This window comes from Bombus vancouverensis, chromosome 18 (genome assembly GCF_051014615.1).
Source record: "Bombus vancouverensis nearcticus chromosome 18, iyBomVanc1_principal, whole genome shotgun sequence".
In the NCBI taxonomy this organism is placed as follows: domain Eukaryota; kingdom Metazoa; phylum Arthropoda; class Insecta; order Hymenoptera; family Apidae; genus Bombus; species Bombus vancouverensis.
In genome coordinates this window covers 2,140,785-2,159,897 of record NC_134928.1, presented here as the reverse complement: position 1 = coordinate 2,159,897, position 19,113 = coordinate 2,140,785, and the positions used below count along the sequence as shown (strand labels likewise).

The following is a 19,113-nucleotide window of genomic DNA, read 5'->3' as shown; positions in this document are numbered from 1 at the left end:
TAAGACGGGGGGAGGGGGCGTGATTAAACTTCTGAAATTACGTACGTACGCCGGAGTGGCTGAAGTTTCGTGGAAAACCGTTTATCTTTTCCCGTTACTTGCGCGATAAAGTGGCGTACTTTATAAAGGTACTTGTTCGCCGTTTCCTCGGCGGAAGCCACGAGATTCCGGCCGCAGGAGGAGATCGTGTGTTATCTTCTTATCTCTGCAATTACTTTGGCACTAATTAAACATGTTTTTATTATTGCACTTCGATACAGGATAAATCTTGTGTTTTTATTTACAAGTAGCGTATAATATCTCACTTACGACCATAATTAATATCGTACAAATACAACTAAAACCAGACAGATTCGATCACGAGGGGCGAACATTCGTATCTTCCGTTTAACGAAACTCGTTCTTCCTAAAAGTATGGAAACAATTGCCCCGGAGAACTTCGTACGGCTCGACTATCATGGCTAAAATAATACCAACGGACGATTACATGGACTTCAACGCGAAATAAAGCGACGTGTACGTTCTAATTATATGGAACGCGGTTCGTTCGTTTCGTTTTTCACCACAGAATATGTTAATCTTTGTCGAGAACGTATGCCTTTGTATTGATTAACGATCGGCACGTGTACAGGCATACTTATACAGACCACGTGTCAAATTGCAAGCATAAAAGGAAGAATAGAACACGCTTATCCCAACTCCAACTCAATTACTTACCTCGCAGCGAACAGCTCGTTATCGTACTGGTCGATTACAGGTACAAACGACCGCAAACGTTATCAGTACGTCGCGAATCATGTACGTTCCAACATTATTTGAGCCATGAATTCTCGCGAGGTTTGCAAAGGGAACAAAGTCTCTGTAGCGTTGCTCGTTAGTTTGTACCAGGAATTAACGAGAATACGCCGTTAAGAAATATATGCAACGGAGGATGAATCGCTTAAAAATTAGGAGTTGGTGAGGGTTCGTGACAGATATACAGAGTAAACGCGGAATATGCAAATGAGCTTCGTAAAGTTACAATGGATGTTCGTAGAAGTGGAAGGACGTTAATTTTTCGTGTTCAAGGTCCGGCGTTCGTTGATCGAGTAAATGTAACAATATTGAGCATGAAACAATAATATAATTATAATTCTCTTCACATTTCCTTTCATCCAGAAGAAATTATAAACGTGACTTGATCACTTAGACGTCAATATAAAAAAAAGAAACGTAATAACACAAGAACAATTTGTCGCTTCTTTTCGTTTTTTTTTTCTTCATTTAGTAACTTGAATATAAAAAAAATAAATTCGCGTTCTCGCAATGTATAACATTTTCTTCCTCTTTTTTCCCTTCGAGCAAACGAGATTGCCTGGCGTTCCATTCTCGCGCACACAAACACACACACACACACACTTTCTCATTCTCTCCTTTTTCTTTCTTTCTCGCTCCATCTCTTCCTATCTCCTCGATTACTCGAGAACATAACAAATCGTCTCCATTGAAACATCCTCGTCGATCGATCTCGCAAAAATGCTTTCCCGGTGATGTTCGGATCGAATTCGATGGAAAGCTCGTCGATTCTCGTTTAAACGCGTCTTAAAGCTTCCGAAACAAGTCAAATTTAATATAAAGCTTCCCATGGCGGGTTTGAGCAAAAAGGAAAAATTTGAAAAAAGGTAACACAAAACATAACAGAGGGGAAAATAATTGGGAAACGTAATCGAAAATGCGGAATATCGACTGTTTCGTTGATCGAAGTAGCCTATTCGATGCAGATTCGAGGATTATCCCGCGGAAAATGAAAATTAATCAGATTCGATAAAACCGTGTTCCTCTGTATACTTGTCGAGCTGTGCGCTTCCGCGTACATGTATACCTGCAGGCCCATTCGTTTCGTTACCATTTTGTAATAATAATATCATGATCGTAATTGGCTGATAGGTACATACAAAACAACACACAATAAAAACAATAACATAATATTAACGAGACGCTCACAATAATAATAATAATTAATATAATAATATAATATAATAATAATGATATAATAATGATAATAATAATAATAATAATAATAATAATAATAATAATAGTAATAATCGCGTCGAAGATTGTCAGCGGGAAAACAATTAGCAATTAATTACAATCAATAATTCACGTTGAAATCCGAATGGTGCGCCGACTGCAATATTGACCTTGACGTCGACCCCTGCGAAATTTTCCTGTTTTGTCTTCTTTATTTTTTTTTTTTTTTTCATACGATCTCTGGTCGCCTCGTTTTCGCATCTCTATTTCCATCTTATCTATACTCGTGTATTCGATACTTTATTCGTCGTTACATAATTAATGTATTAATAGTAGTCGCGGCGGAATCTATATATCATCTATCCAAGATCCAATCTCACGGTGTGTTTCGCGTGTATTTCCATGCGCAGACGTACATCTCTGTGTGTGTAAGTACATTCCGTTTCTCCATTTTTCTTTCGTTTAAAAGTTACTCTAATTATTACAATACATTTTTTTCGCTGCTTCGTTGCTTTCTCGCTCTTCGCGACACGCTTCTATTTATCGTTATTTATAACATTGTTTTTCACTTTACCGCTCTCCGCATCTTCTCTTCCGCTCAATCTCTATCGCTCTGCGTCCCGTCGTTCTCTTCTCTCGCACACATTCCACTCACGCGCCGCGCTCACGCTCTCCCTCTCTACACGCTCGCAAGTACACAACGCGCGCGCGCCTACACTTTTAAAGAAATTCCGATCCTCGCCGGTCCTACTTTCTCTTTATCGATTTTTCTCGTCGATGTAAAGCCCGCGCTTACATTTCGTCAGGCTCGTCATACGCTGCACATGCATACGCGTATACACTCACTTCACTCACTCACTCACTCACACATACACATACTCGCACATACAAGTGTATAATAGGGATGTAGGCGCGTGAGCGCGCTCGCACACTCGCACGAAACATTCGGAAAATACGCGTGTATGTGTATGTAATATACCGTAGGCATGCACACTCATTCAGCGGCCCTTATAATTTAGATAATGTTGCACCTTAGAGAATAGAGATCCATTGGGATATTTATTTTCATTTAACATCCGATTAAATTACCTACTTACTCGCTGACGTACCAATTAAAAGGTAAATCCTTCGTCTTCTTCGCTCTTACAGTTAAAGACCGCGTTTAGGACTTCGTTGGTTGGCCCGTTCGGTTCGCTCGTCTCGCGAGTCGGTCGCTCCCTTTCCACTCGACTGGCCGAGATAACATCCGTCCTCGAATCTGGAAAGAGGAATTTCGGCACCTGGCACTAGCGTGGCTAGCGCTTTTCCACGTTGAATTTTCTTCGGCGTCGTGAACTTTTCGAACGTTCGATAAATCCACGTTCGAGTCTCGGAGAATCGAAGTTCGTTGCCGAGTTACGATAGCTACGCAGATACAAGGACGAATATTATGTCGAACGCTCGACGAGAAAAATGTTTAAATTTGGACTTTCGATTAATTGATTCTTTGATAGATGTATTATATATCTATATATTTGTGAGAACTCTGGAATTTTTCCAAACAAAACAATAATTTCGCATTCAACAAATATAAATAATATCGAAATGACTAACAAACAAATTCCTTTTGTCTCGACGAAAACATTGTTCGATCGTACGATCCCTTTCCTTGCGAAAAATCGAAATTTACCATCGATCGAACATCACGATTTCTCGTCGGTCGTGAGGACTCATTGGCGTACCGCTAGTTCCACAACGGATATCCTAAACTCAGTCTCGGAATAATACTCCCGACCACTCCACAGTCCACTAGGTATGCTTTTAAATCTAAGTCGATTTTTTACATATAATATAAGAATTATAGGTACTAGTTTGCAATCCTTGGTAGGCGAATACGACACTCTGGACATAATTAGACTAATTCTTCGAACGCATGGTTGCTTTGGACTAGGTCCGCCTCAGACGCATCCTCGACCTAATCGTTTGCGAGATGGCCGTGACCTTCGTCACTTTTGTCCTCGCAAGTCGCTGCATCGAGAACTACGAACGGGCCCAGTCTTAATTTCTCACTTTGATCTCTCTGATTTCTATTAACGATTCCCTAGCTGATGGCCTCCCGCAGGATGAAACGAACAGCAAGTACAGAAGTTATCTACAAAGATCTAGAGTTTAGATCTAAATCGTTTCACCCTGTTGCAAGCCGTCAGCGATCGAACGAACATGCGCAAATCGAATTCGCTAATGTTTATCGGGATAGTACAGAATCGGAAATCGGCCTACGTCCCACTGTTCGGTTGAAATGTCGAAAAAGGAAAGCGCATTGGATCCCACGGAACGACAAAGTACACCGGGAAATTAAGCCAATACCGGACAACGGTGGAGAGACACGATAATCATAGTTCGATCAAGATCGTCTCTGCAAATATTAGTATCTACCGCGAGATCACAGACAGTAGCGATCAACGTTTCGCGTGTCGAACAAATAAATGTAAAATTTAACAAAACGAAATATTCGAATTTCTTAACAACACCGCGACTTTCTCTATATCCGATAATAATTCGAAACGTACGCTATCGATCGAGTTTTTAAAGATCGCGCTTCTTCTTCGATACACCTTTCGATACACCTTTCGATAGACTTACCCCTAGGAAGAGACCTTTCCCAGCCGTGATCCTAGGCGAATCGCAGTGTCGTAACCATGGGATCCAATGTCGTCGTTTCTTGAACCGTCCTTGCGTAATTGTCACCGATCGATGTTTTCTTTAAATCGTTCCCGATGGACCGCGCGAGCTGAACAGTACAAGACAAAGCAAACGTACGATCGAGAGTTTCGAGCAAGTGGTACAGACCGGTGTTGAAGGAGGAGGAGCTTCTTGGGAGTAAGGAGGACAGAAGGTGTTCATCCAGTTAGGGGTAAAGGTTGATGAGATGGGGAAGGACAGACACTAAGTGACACTAATTTGCTTTACTATATATATATGATATATATATATACTGGAGGAAGTACTACCGAATTACGAATTGGACAGATTGCTTGGTGCCGCATATCGTAATGCGCACTATTCGAAGAAGACCGACACCTGATACCGACACGCGGGAAAAGAGTCTGATGGTTGACGTTTCAAGGACGCCGTAATTAGTCACGCTCTTCTATACAACAGTATTCCTTCCGTTGGATAATAAACATGGGTGACGATAAAGATGACGATGATCGGCTATAATAATAATAATAATAATAATAATAATAATAATAATAATAATAATAATAATAATAATAATAATAATAATATTAATAATATTAATAATAATAATAATAAAATAATATTATAATAATAATATACTACTCGCGAAACATTATCTTTCCTTACAAGTGATAGGCAGTCTTTGAACAGCTGCTGAACAAATTTCGATAAGTGTGCGGGTACATATCTATCTATCCGACGTTGTCGTGGATGCCGATTTCCAGTAACGACGACGACGACGACGACGACGACGGCGGCGGTGATGAAGAAGTTGCGTTGCAAGGTCGAGCCGTGTACGATGGCACGACTCATCCACGATTTCTCTGGGGGCGTCAAAACCTGAAGGATGATCTCGCGTTCAGGCAGCCAGGCCATGAGGCGTCTGATGAAGAAGCGCAGGATACTGCTGAGCCACGTGCGCCAACTGATGATGATGAGCATGTGCGTGAATGTGAGGATGAACGACAGCGGTGGGGGGCGTGACGGTGTTGGAGGCACCGGCGGCGTGGGTCGGCAGAGGCGTTTGAGGTTGGGGCGCGTGAAGCGTGTGGCTGTGACCTGTAACCAGACTCGCGTGGCCGCCGGAGTGACCAGTGCCGTTTCCAGTCCCGGTTCCGGTCCCGGTCGTGGTCCCGGTCGCGGTTCCAGTCCCGTTTCCGACGCAACCGTTCGTTGAGCCATGGCTATGATGATGATGGCCGAAGACGACCCCAGAGAAGGCCACGGGTCACTGATGATGCTTCGCGGAACCGTTTGCGTGGTGCGCCTGCGCGACCACGTGGTGACTCGAGGGTGGCGCGTGTGCGGCGCTCGGATGGTGGTGGCTACCGGTCGCCGCGTGATGATTCGCGTTGTTGGCGTTACTGTTGTTGTTGTTATTCTGCTGCTGCGACTGCCGTTGACTGTTCTTCTTATTCTTCATTCGTCGGTTCTGGAACCAAATCTTCACCTGTCGCTCGGTTAGATTTAGGTTGCGCGCGAGCTCCCATCGCTTCTGCTTCGACACGTACGCGTTGAACAGGAACTCCTTCTCAAGCTCGAGCGTCTGGAACTTGGAGTACGGCTTGCGTTTCTTTCGTACCGTCACTTGACCGGTCCATTCCAGAGGGTTCGAGCTTCCGCAACCAACGCCCATCCCGGGTACGCCGACACCGACGCCGACTCCCGCCAGGGAACCTGCGGGAAACAACGAAGATGGGGAGGAACCCCACATCACTTAACACAATTAGTTTGCCGGTAACAAACAACCTAGTTGCTAGCTAGGAATATAGCCGATGAATAAATTTGCTTCGATATTGAGATTGCGCTCATCGAAAGTAATCAAATTTTCAAAATAATATATTCATACGAGATTAAAAAATAACTTCCACTCGATCCGTTGCTACTCGATAGCAATTACCGTATTTTCGATCTTGCGTCCCAACGTGCCCCGGACAAAGAAAATCACCATACCCGTTCCTTTTTTCCGCGGCTCGTCCAATTATCAGATCCGTACAAATCGACAGAAACGAGAGCAAATACATCGGTTCGTTGGTCGACGTATCGGCGCGTAACTATATAATACCGTTAGACTTTGTTCCGAATGAAATCTCTATTGACACTGGTTACGTGTTATAAACCGAACCAAACAAACCGATCGATACTGTGATACCGTCTCCCGATTTCCCGACAGATGAACCGATCTGTTTACCATTTGGAATTAGTACTCTGAATACGACAACATATCCCGCTGACATTAACAAGAGAGAAAAAATCTCATTTAAAAGTCGATAAGCGTAATACTCGAGTGATCGTATATGTATATCCCAATATCGTGAGCGACGCTTTATTGATATTTATATAGGCTTTCGGAATTAACCCTTTCGAAACGAACCTTTTTCCCGTCAATAACCAACAACAAACGCGATATAATGATATTTAACGATTAAAAAAAAAAAAAGGCCAAGCATATTTTTGAAATGGGCATATATAATCCCATGTGTCTTTTATAGTACACACTGTTTACACAATTTTTCACGTTATGTTATGAACCTGACGCTATCTACGCGAAATACGTTGCGAATAGCGGTCGTAAACAACTTATTCGGAAAGAACTGAAGTTTGCGTTGGCACGTATTTTTCCGATAGTCTCGAAGGGGTTAATTAATTTAAAATTATCTCTTCGCGATCGTGCTCCGGTCGAGGAGAGGGAAAACTGGTACAGTTATAGTGGATATTAAATTTTCCGTGAGAGGTTAATAATTGCATTTACTAGGTACGAGTTTTAAACTGGTTTCTCAGTACAGCATCGTAAACGTGCAAGTGAGGCTAATTCGATCTTTAAAATATCGAAAACGGAAGAAGAAAGAAAATCGTGATTTCAAATTCGTACGATGAATATCGACATAACGAATATAATAATTCCAAGAGATAAAAGGATCCCTGAAGTAACGAAGTTTCTTCAATTAAAATTTCGCTGATTAAGGGGAATGCGAGGTCAGGAAATCGTGAAATTCACACCCAAAGCGTTTCCTGGCGCTACAGCGTGCGTTTGACGAATGCGTGTATTGTGTAAATACGTGAGGCACATACTTACACAAAGGGTTCGCCGCGACGCGACGCGACGCGACGGGCCGAGGAGCCGATATAATTGGACCGGGCGTACTAACCGGCCGGAAAACATGAAATGGAAACGCGAAACACGGTACTGTTAGTACATTTCCCGTCGTAGCCGGTGCAGCGGTGGTTCAAGACCGTGCACGAATCGCGCGATCGTTCGCCTCGCGAATTTTTCTATTTGCCAATTAAAACGTTCGACGACGATAACAACGTCCAACGACTTCCAGCAATTTTAAAAAAAGAGTTTCGTTTCTCTCGTAAATAATTTTTTTTTTTTAATTTTATGACAATAAATTCGGATATATTGTGTTCTAGTCGAAAGTAATAAGTCGTGTAATCTAAAAATTTATTTACGGTCGTGAGAGGTCAATCTCGTTCGTATTATACGTTCCGTCTTTCTTGATTCGCGGTACAAAAGGTACTGTACGATCGAAACATTGTCTTATCGTTCGTTGTTCGACGTAGAACTATTATAAAAAAAGATTGCCGATAGTACAAGTCCTTGTAAATTAGGTGCGTAGTAAAGGTGAGATATAAATAACGTCTTTTTGGAAGAGGTCGCCCAATGCTCGAACGTAGCGTGCTTGAAACGAAGGGATTACGAAAGCGGTCCGCCTGTCCGTCTATCTTTAACCCAAGTACGGACAACGATGGCGAGTAATCGTTGCAAAGCTACGAATGCAACAGCCTCGCGAGCTTGGCAACGTTACACGCTCGTCAGCCCAACTAAATTGCACTTTCCCACCTGCTATTCCCCTCGTTGAATCTCATCGACGTTATTCACAACCGTGTCTCGATTCTCAAAACGCTCCTATGTCCTCCTCGGGATTGTTATTTCCTAACAAACACGTTCCAACGAGGAATTTTATTAAAGCAACCGAAAATAGGTGAGTTTATTTACAACCGAAATAGCGCGATCGTCGAGAGACGAATAAATTTTAACGTGCGGCGGTCGAACTTAAAGACTCGCTCTTTGTTATCGTTTTTTGAGAAAATCTTCCATCCTTCTCCTCGGCCATAACTTTAGAAATGTCTTATCGTAAACGGTCGATTAAAACATAGCAAGATCGGGAAAAATGTACCAAACATTTCCCACTCTCTTTTTTTATAGAGGCTGATTCGAGTTACGTCTCTCGATGCCAGTTCCTTCCGTTTCGTCCCGTTTTCTTCTATTTCGTTTAACGTACTTTTGCTTTCGTTCGTTTTGCTACGCGAACCCGATTGCACAAGCGAGAGAAAAAGATATATCGCCGAATAAAACGTTGGAATACGCCGATCGTTCTAACGAAGGTCGGAATTCTTACGAATGTGAATGCGCGGTAGGGACGTGTAAAGGGGCACACGGAGCTGCGGGATAAATGACGTATCGATTTGCGGCAGGCGTGCTACCAGCAACGAGCGTGTTACGGTTATCGCGCCAACCCTCGAAACAACCACTGTCCACGATTTACTGATATCAACGCGACGAAAGCTTTTCCCTCTCCGACCATCTAGATACGACTATCTATTGTAATTTCAATTTAGCGGAACGGTTTAACGCGAAAGACGAAGCGTTAATTTCGAAGGAGGACGAATCGAGTTTTCGATCAGAAACTAACCGAGTACAGTAACTGGAAAGATAAAACATCGGGGACGGTGTACGATCAAGGATGGCTCGCGCGATCAGATCGTAACTCGAAATATCCCTAATTAGACACGACCAAGGGGATCGAAAAGCGCGCGATAAATTAAAAAGCGAAACATAGGAGGTCGTTTAAAGTTGCAAAGTGGCTTTTAAACGACGAGCGCGCGTCGTTTCGTTGCAACCGGTCTTCTTGTGACGATAACGTTACCCAACCAGGAAGATGTTATCTGATCGGTTGCGAACGATGGATCGTGAACAGCGGTAGCTGTCGCGGTCTGCGCGACTTGTCCAAAAACCGCGCTACCGTTTGGTCGGAAGCATTCGGGAAAAGCTACGCGTTGAAGACGATGCCGCGACGACGCGGTCTCGTATACCAGACAGACGAACAAAGATAATGGAGCTGCCATCTATTGGGGGACGGTTAAACTATACGCGGCGCTCGTATTCTGTTACTTTGTATGGATCGCACGCCTGCGCGTGCACCTCCCTACCACGCATACGATTAACTTCGGGGCCGAGAGTCGAGAGGATCACGCGAACGTTATCTCGTTTATCGGGCCGAGCTTGGCCGTATGAGCAACTACCGTGTCTCGTATTTTCCTATTCTTTACGATTTCGAAGAGCCACGCGCGTACATTCCACCGGCCTCTATAATATCCTATTGCCCGATCAAAATCTCCAGCTCGTAGCTCTAAACCGAGCCAATCTTTCCGTTCTGCCACGACTCTTTGGCGACGAGGAAAATACGATTCGGTCGTGGCATTGAATATGTCAGCAGTACGTTTGCATATGTTTTCAACGCCGACAGAGTTCCAACTGGTTATGCAAGTAGCCGAGCAAGGACCTACGGACGTTCCGTAGACGTACAACGGGTAAAAAGATATCCAAACATTATTAAGAGATAAAGAGATGAAACAGGGCGAACCGAACGATGGATGGATACGCGAAAAGAAATTGGCGACAGCGTTTGCGAGAAGGAAAGCGAGAATGGCCGTTAGTAGGAGAAGAATGAACGGCTGCACGGGTCATGGAACGGATCAGCTGATCGGAGGCGCACGCCAGAGTTTACGAGTTACGGCCGCCAATAAACCTGCCGTGGTTCGTTGTTGCTCATGCGACGTTTCATGGGTTCCAGGATCCCGAGGAAAGGACGTCGAGTGGGGACGAAAGAGAATGACCAAATACGTGAATGAACGATGACTGAATCGCTAGTGCGACAGGTCAGGATCTTCGCGAATTTCGACCATTTAAATTTTCTCTACATCCCTCTCGATCTTACTCTTTTCGTTTCTCTCTCTCTCTCTCTCTCTCTCTCTCTCTCTCTGTTTCTCGCCGACTCGTTTCAAGGCCGAGCTAGAAGAGATTCGAAGCACGATCTCGTGACTTTTGGACGACGTTTCGTTTCCCTGCGGACTCGCCGGAGCACGTACAGTGGATGACCTTGCGTTTACGAGCAAACAAATTTTGCGCGGTTCGCGAGTTACGTTAGAACCTATTCCATCGAACGAAGAACAGTAAAATCAAGCGCGTATGTAGAGAACGTACGTGGTATACGTTACCTTAGTGGCAGATCCTACTGGAAGGAAAGAAGATAGATTAAAGATGAAAAAGAAGACAGAGTCGATGCTTACCTGGAGGTGGGTACGGACTGGAGGTAACAGGTTCGGGCGCCCCGTAATTCCTAAGGCCACCGTATCCGTCATGCGGGAAAGCGCCTTCGGCGGCTACCATCGCGGCAGTGACCCTTCCTCGGTCGTCCGCTGAGGACGGCGCCAAATACGGAACCCCGGCTTGCGAGTGAGGATGATGATGGCCAGCCGTGTCGACCGGATGGTGATGCCTAGCCGTGGTGTACGGCGCGTAGTTGCACCAGCTCTGAGAGAAGCTCTGATGACAGGAAGAAACGGCCGGATCCGTGGCACCCGTAGCCGCGGAGGAAGAGCCAGCCCCGGTCGAGGAGCTGGTGGTGGCGACACCGGCCGAGTTATAGGACTTGTAGTCGGAAGTGGAGCCGGCGGTGGCGGCGGAACCCGCTGTCGCCGCGGCTGGCGACCAGAAGCTGAGCGTGCTGGCTTTCCGGTTGTCCCTGGAGGATCCGGAAGTGGAGGTAGGGTCGGCCGCCAGATTGTAATAGGTCGGGGGATTGTTACCCCCGTAGGTTTGGTGATGATTGAGGGAGTCAGCCGCGGCTGCGGCAGACGAGTAGTGAGAGTCCTGGGGATGATGGGGACTGTAACTCCAACCTCCTTGCGAGCCAGCCGAGGACGAATGGGAATGACGAATGACACCCGCTGGTCCAGCGGCGGGCGCGGCGGTGGACTCGACGCAGCCGACTTCGCCGTAGGAGGAAGCGGCTGGTGTGGCGGTCAATCTCTTGGCGGGTATATGGAGCGGGCCTGGCGCGCTGTTGCTCGCCACCGAGGAGGCGCTCGGCGATGTCGAGCTGGCGCTGGCTGTGGGCGCCGAAGGCGCGCTCGTAGCGGAGGAAGCCGGTGCAGCTGGCGAGGTCGGTGTAGTGGCTTGTTGATGGGAAGCCGGTGTCGATGTAGCTTGCTGTTGTTGCTGGATCGATACGAGGCTCGAGGCTGTTGGCGGGACCGGTGGCGGGCTGTCCTCGTAGAGGGAACCGTTCATCATGGCCCACCAGGTTACCCCGGTGGAATTCCCCGCTCCGGTGGCTGACCCCATCGGCGTGACGGAGCCAGGGTGGCCCACGCCGGAGCCGCACAGCGGCGCGGCGTGAACATTGTCGTACAGCGTCGCCGTCGAGCAAGCCACGTGATCGGCGATGGTGCAGATGGTGACAGGTGATTGCCGGTGTTATAACGACGACGCCCGGGACGGTGGCGATGTCGACGTGGAACGAGGGTCGCGACGCGGCCGATTCCGTGGCCGATCCGGCCGCGATCGTCGGCGTTGTCCGGGAGACGGTGGCAGCGGCGGACCAAGCGCGGGAATACCGGATCGATTTTTCACCAGTCGACCGGCAAACGCGATCGCATCGTCGTTTCACGCGGTCGCGTTTACGACGTGCATATGCGATCCAAGGACGGACACGAGCGAGCCGATATAACGTCGCCAGTAACGTTAGTCCGACAAAACGAGACACCGTACGCGATGAAAGAGCAGCAGGTAGAGGAGGCAGAGGGGGGGGCAGAGGGCGGAGGAAGAGGAGTAGGAGGCGAACGAGGGGAAGAAAGAGAAGAAAACGGCAGAGGCCGCGAGAATGACGGCGACGCGGGGAGGTGGGGGAGCGAGAGAAACAGCAGAGCGGTAGTTATTCGCGTCGATTTTACGAGACGGTCTCGTCGAGCGTGGCCGACGAAATCGGCAGCAAATGTAACCAATGGTCAGGGAGCGAGACCAGTTGGAAATACCGCGGCGAGTCCCGTGCACAAATTGGCACGCGAGACGACGATTTCAAAAAGGCGAGGACGGAAGAGCCGCGCGTTTCATCGTGTGCGAAGCGTTGCGTTGCTCCGTGGAATCGCGGAATAAATAAAGAAAACGCGTGCGGAAGGTAGAGAAGGCGCGCGGTAGGTGGGGATAGGGAAAATTGTACGGGTGTACGTGATCGTGCGAGTAGGGTTGGCGGAGGGTAGAGAGGGTGTGCAGCGACGCGGCAGACAGGTGGAGGGGTAGGTAAGCGTGGGGTGGAGGGAGACGGCACACGGCAATCCAGAAAGAGAGAAACCGAGGGAAGGAGAGACGAAGAGAACGCGCGAGAGCGTGAGCGAGAGCGACGAGAGAAGAAGACGGAGCGAGACAGGGATAGACAGAGAAGGAGGCGCCCAGGGGCGCGATAAAATGCGTAGCAAATCCGTCGAGAAAAGGTCCATGCACCACCACCACCACCACCACCACCACCGCGACAACGCGTCCAAGACGACGACCGAGGTTGATCGAGGTTGACGGGCGGCAAGCAGGTCGAGCCACGTGCAGAAACGTCGTCGATGAGGATCGGTCAGCGGGTCGAATTCCGATATCGATGTTCAAACGACCCAGCGATCGAACAGCGATGACGATGACGATGATCAGGTCCAACGATGATGCGCCACGCGCGACGTTGGAACGAACAAAAACAAAAAATGACACAGCACTCCTTTAGAAACGATCGTTCGGGAATATCCAGCCGATATAAATCGTTGCAGCTTTGTTATTTTATCAACGCGTAACGATATGCGTAACGGGCGTGAAACTGCGATTTTAATTCGGTCTCTTCTTCTTGCGATCAGTCGATCTCGTTTCGCGCGTTCCACGTAATTTCGCGATCGCCGGACGTTACCGGCGACGATGGATGCTCGAAACGATCAACGAGCGGTACGCGGCTGAAACATGTCGCGATCAGGACACTTGGCAATCGTGGTCTTCTCGGGACCGAGCACGTCACGTCGTCCGTACGGCACGAGCACGTTTCTTTCACTGCTCCACCGATCTTGCTATCGTCGTCCCGGTCCGGACCATGCTCGAGCTGCATGTCGTCCCGTCTCCTTCCTCAAAGGAAACTGTCACGCTGCTCATTACTCTCTTCGAATACACACGCGACGTCCACTTCAGCGCGCACTTCGTCTCCACCGGTCACTTGTTCTCGCCTTTTCACCCTATCCTCCTTAAATATCCTTCGATTTCGATTCGACCTCCTTCTATCCGACCGTTCCCGAGGCGAGAGGCGCGCTATCCACGAATCGCAGAAATCCCTTTAGACGTACTCGCATCAAGGATCACCACGGGCAGGAGAAACGGTATATTCGTGATCGGACCGAGTGGCTCTCTCAGCGCTCTTCCCTTTTTTTTTTTTTTGTTCTGTTCTGAAAAGTCAGGTAACGGATCCCTGAAGAAGTATCGTGGGGTGCACGCGGCCTTAGATACCTCAAGTAGAGAGCTACACAGTCGCCGTGGAATCCTGGCAGGCAATGATGATACACACACGCGCGATGTTTACACACACTAAAAGACTCCCTTTCTTCTCTCTGGCCTCGCTGAGCCGAACTGAGCGTCAACTGAGAGCTCTGCCCGCGGCTCGACGCGCAAACGAGCTGAAGGCGACACGAGCGCGATCTCTCGGATCGTTTGATAACTAAACCCTGGACGGACACGTCTCTCTTCCCCCTACCACTTCGCGCTCTGCCAAGCCGTTAGCCCCGAACCCCTTTCCTACCCTCGTCCATCGCACTCTAGTCTGCCTCTCTCCCTTCTCTGCATCGCGCGAGAATCAGCCTGCATAAACGCAGCGAAACACGTATACGCGCGGGCCTCTTCACGAAAATCTCGATATCGCTCGAGCGACTTTTTTCGCGCTTGCAAGCGTTTTCTCCACTGCGAGCACGACTCTTGGCTAAAGAAAGAGACGAAAATAAAACGAAAGGAACGATTTGAACCGGGTCGTAATCCAATCGTCGAACAGCAGGTGCCTCTTCGACTATCCCGCGTACAATTTTCGCGTCCCTTGGGTTACCACGAATCAAAATTTTCGCGTCGGTAGTCTACAGCGCCTTTCCACTTTTTTCGCGCCTCTAACGCGCGATAAATAAGACACGGGAGCTCGTAAAATTTCGTCCTTAACCAAAGAAGTAGGTTTCGCGTCTTTCTCTTTCTCGATCGTTTGCTTCTGTCCGATATTTTAAGTCGAAATAATTCAATTTTCCAAGACTAACGATTTCGATTGTTATATTTACGAACGCGTGGTCGCAACTTTTGTCGATCCTCGGCAAGTTCCGTCATCGAACACCGCGTCTTTTACGATACCCATTATCTCGCGGAATAACGACTAGCCGTTATCGTTGCTAAATTATTTGTTTACAATCATGTGGCTTCAACACCGAGTAATCGTTCGAATTGCCCGAGTTATCTATCGCCTTGATTTTTACTCCAAATAGTCGCTACACCTATTCGTTTTAGTTCAAACCTTATATTTTTCAATCCATCGAGTCCAGACTCAACAACAACAACAACAACGACAACAACGACAGAATTACCGTGATAAGACGCGAAAAGTAGCGAAAATATCGCGATCGTAATACGTTACAGTTCCATATCGCTAAATCAATGTCCACCAATTCCTCGTAGACGCGCGAACATAATTATCCTAATGGCCACGTTCTCCGACGTAACAACACAGAGAATTGATCGAAGGAGTCGCGCGAACGAATGACCGAGTCCTCGACCGTTTTCCGCTGTTCTGCACGCGTGACGTCACGCGCGAAAGGAGGAACGGATGATGTCTCGCGACCGCCACGATCTCACTACGGTGCGTGAATCGACGCACACGTTGTAACGACGCGTGTACATGCACACGCACACAAGTGCCGACAATACGTCATGGCAGTATTGCAGTCTAAATCTCGGTACTTTTATGGGGCAGTAAAGTAAAACGGTCTGACAACAACTCCGGTGGCACATACGCCTTCCATCTGTCCATCAGGCTCGCGCGCTACTAGATCGCGCCTCGACGTGGGATGCTTCTTAATCGGCAAACGAATTATCAAATTATTCGAACGCCCGTTAGGTTTATCGGCAAATCTATACAACGCCGGTGTCCATCGTCGAGCCTTTTTAAAGCAACCGAGTCAATTTTAAGTTGCGACCGAGTAAAACTTTGGACTTTAGAACCTATTCGTCTATCTGAATCCATCGAAGAGTAAATTGTTCAGGTAGCTAGAATAAATATGACAAGTTTTCAGATAAGCAGAGCCAATGAGCAAGAGTTGATTCAACCTTGCGAAAACTAAAATTTCATTGCAATGAATGAAGATTTACCGTGCATAGTCTATATTTGGCTAGTTCCCACGACTTGACATTTTGTGTATATTAAACTGTACGATTTGCATCTCTTTTCGACGGAAGGGCAAAGGCCTTAACATTACGTAGCAACAAAGGTGCAGATAAAAAAGTCCTGAGTGAAAAGTGAACAGAAGGCATATGAGTATATTTGAATAAGATACTCGACGTGAGTAAACTTGACATTAGAAGCTTCTTCCGACTATTTATGAACAGATTGAACTTGAAACTAGTAATAAACGATGGCGTTAAAAGGTGATCGAACCTGCACATGGATGGGGCACACCTGCAAATGGATGATAGCCTTCGGTTACGTAATTGATCCATTAGCGAGAGTTTATTATTGGTGCAATAACTCGCGAGAAATCTATAAATTTCTCTTTTGAGTTCCAAGGTCCACACGACTATGACGTTCGCGCTGACTTCGTTTCTAAACAGTCACGATCGTCCCTCGTAATCACGAGCCTCTAACGATCAACGTCAAATATCTCGACTTTGCGAGAAGATTACATAAAGGAATGATGGAACAGAATTTTCCAAGTTTTCTCTACTTTTCAAGCCATTCCGTCAAGCCATTCCAACAACTCGCTGAAGTAAATTTAAGAACGAAATCTTGTTTACTATAGGCGGTATTTAAAATGCAGGCAAAATTTCTGAGAATAGCATTCCTAAGGTATACCCTGATGTATTCTAAGGAAAAAGGACAATAGGCTTAATATAACGGGTCCGTAGACCTTTACGGTGTAGGGGTAATTAAGAAAGGTATATTTGCCTACAAGACCTTACCGTTTGCACATAAAAACATAGCAAAAAAAGTTATTGCGAGGGTTGCAGGAGTAATTCCAGCGGATTAGAGTAGTGTAGAAAGCAGTGTCGAGAATTGTACCGAAACACGGTAACTAGGGTCGAAGAGACCATTGTAAACCGTATAAGTTGTATATCATTGTCTTAAGTTTGTGTCACTTAAGGAATAGCATTGAGAATTGTACCCAGAGCGGTAACAAAAGTCGAAGAAAACACTGTAAGCTGTGTATGTTGTATATCACTGTCCTAAATTCGTGTTATTTAACCATTGCTTCCTGTTTCGTAATAGGTAAACTGAGAGAAACAGACGAATAATATGGTCCTAAATAATTTAAATATTAAGTCGTGCAGTTAGGATTTTATTCTTCTCCTTGCATTAATATCTATTAGAAAATTAAAACTTTCGCTATCGGAACTAACCAGTTAGCGAATCTCATTTTATAAGATTACCAACAAAATCGATTCCCTTCGTATAACAGTCGATAATATATCGTTGCTTTGCTTATTCTTAAATAACGCACTATTTGAAGTAGAATATATCGAATCACTGTCTGCACCGATATCGGGGTCGTGTGCTATTGTGCTTGCGTAGGAAGTACATGGGAGGCACGAGACTCTCGTTCGAATAGAAGTGCGATAAATCGCGGGGGAGGCGCGAGCCACCTGACGTTCGTTGTACAGACGACGCGATCATGAATGGGCTTTATAGCAACCCGCCCATTTATAGGTAGTATGCGCGGTTTAGTAGCTTTTAGTGCGACGCAGTTGTATACAATTCTCTGTTTACGGCAAGTACGTACCTAGGAAACAGTACGTTATCGTCGACTTTTTAGCTCGAGGTTTCGAGGTCGGCTACAAGCAGCGAATTAACTCGTCTAGTCCGAACGAGACGTCGGGGGTGATCGTATCGCCTTAAAAATTCACGATGTCACTGTTTTCTTCGCGTTCCTCGCTTCTTTTCATCGTTTCGCTTTTCTTTCTTTTTTAATATCCAAGTGTATCTGTCGCTTCGTTTAGAAATCGTTTCATAGTCGATTGCCAAGTGTCACTGCGATCGGACATTTTCCAGATGCAACGAGTTCGTAAATTCGATAAAATGAATTTTAGGGATCGGTGTTAAGAGGATTGAAACGTTTATCGAACGTACCGTGGGCGAGTAATGGTTTCATTTGAACAAGAAAAAAAGAAAGGAATATAACAGAAATAGACACGTGCGCAACTCACCTTGTATACCGGCCAGTGTTCCCGGCTGGAACACGCGGGAAAGCCTGAAACATTAGCAAACACCATGAAACGGTGACACATCCAATCGAAAGTATTTTATAGATATCGCGTTTCTCGGATCGATCGCCACGTTACGTTACTCCCACGCGTCTTACTTTCGTCCTAGGCGCGTTATCTGTGCCACTTCCTTCTCGCAAATTTCAACAATAATATTTCGCGACGATCTTATAATTTTATGGCTAGTATCGTAGACTCAATTTAAATCAAACACGCGCTTCTAAATTGTACAACCGCGATCGAATGAGGGATTCGATCAACTTCGTCGAAGTATTACACGTGACTACGTATGATATATATGTTTTAAATGTACAGAACATTTTTTAATAAATCGCCCACTTTCTGTTAGGATCGAAATTATACGAAACAATGGACGCTTTCAGAAAGATTTGACTCACCTGCTGCACAGCTCGAACGGGTGAAACGTCTTCTCCACGGCGCCGTACACTTTGAGGCCTTTTATTTACAGGTTTATAAAGAAAAACATCAGCCTGAAACAGAAAGAAAGGGAACAATCATTGACATTGTCATACCTATATCTCGTTAACGTGACTGTATGTAAAAATATTTTTATATATATCGCTCCAGGTATAAAGTTCGGTATCTTGTACAGCCGTTAATCGACCTATAATATGGCCTCTTAGCTTACTACTTTCGAAAACATGTTTCCGTTCCTATATCGATGACGTTTCTCGCCACTTTGGCCAAAGCAACTGGGACCATGGTGATGTCTTTATTATTAAAATCATTTTTTACGAATTTTCCCTGTTGGAACGATACAGAAAAAGTCGAACGCA

General features: G+C 46.2%; 1 protein-coding gene across 3 annotated transcripts; it reads right to left on the bottom strand.

Annotated features, from left to right (window-relative positions):
* Positions 1-211: 211 nt before the first annotated feature.
* On the bottom strand, positions 212-18,790 carry LOC117161339 (uncharacterized). 3 transcript variants are annotated; one of them, XM_076626281.1, is made up of 4 exons: positions 11,086-14,442; positions 5,965-6,408; positions 5,359-5,832; positions 212-5,205 (listed from the first exon to the last, which is right to left on the bottom strand). In XM_076626281.1, exons 1-3 carry the CDS (start codon positions 12,140-12,142, stop codon positions 5,591-5,593), a joined length of 1,743 nt encoding a protein of 580 aa, XP_076482396.1. In that variant the 5' UTR covers positions 12,143-14,442; the 3' UTR covers positions 212-5,205; positions 5,359-5,590. The 3 variants fall into 3 exon arrangements, with proteins under 3 accessions (XP_076482396.1, XP_076482395.1, XP_033198676.2); XM_076626280.1 differs by lacking the exon at positions 212-5,205 and adding exons at positions 18,260-18,303; positions 18,715-18,790 and having other exon boundaries at positions 5,816-6,447; positions 11,086-12,132; XM_033342785.2 differs by lacking the exon at positions 212-5,205 and having other exon boundaries at positions 5,816-6,447.
* Between the last annotated feature and the right edge of the window lie 323 nt (positions 18,791-19,113).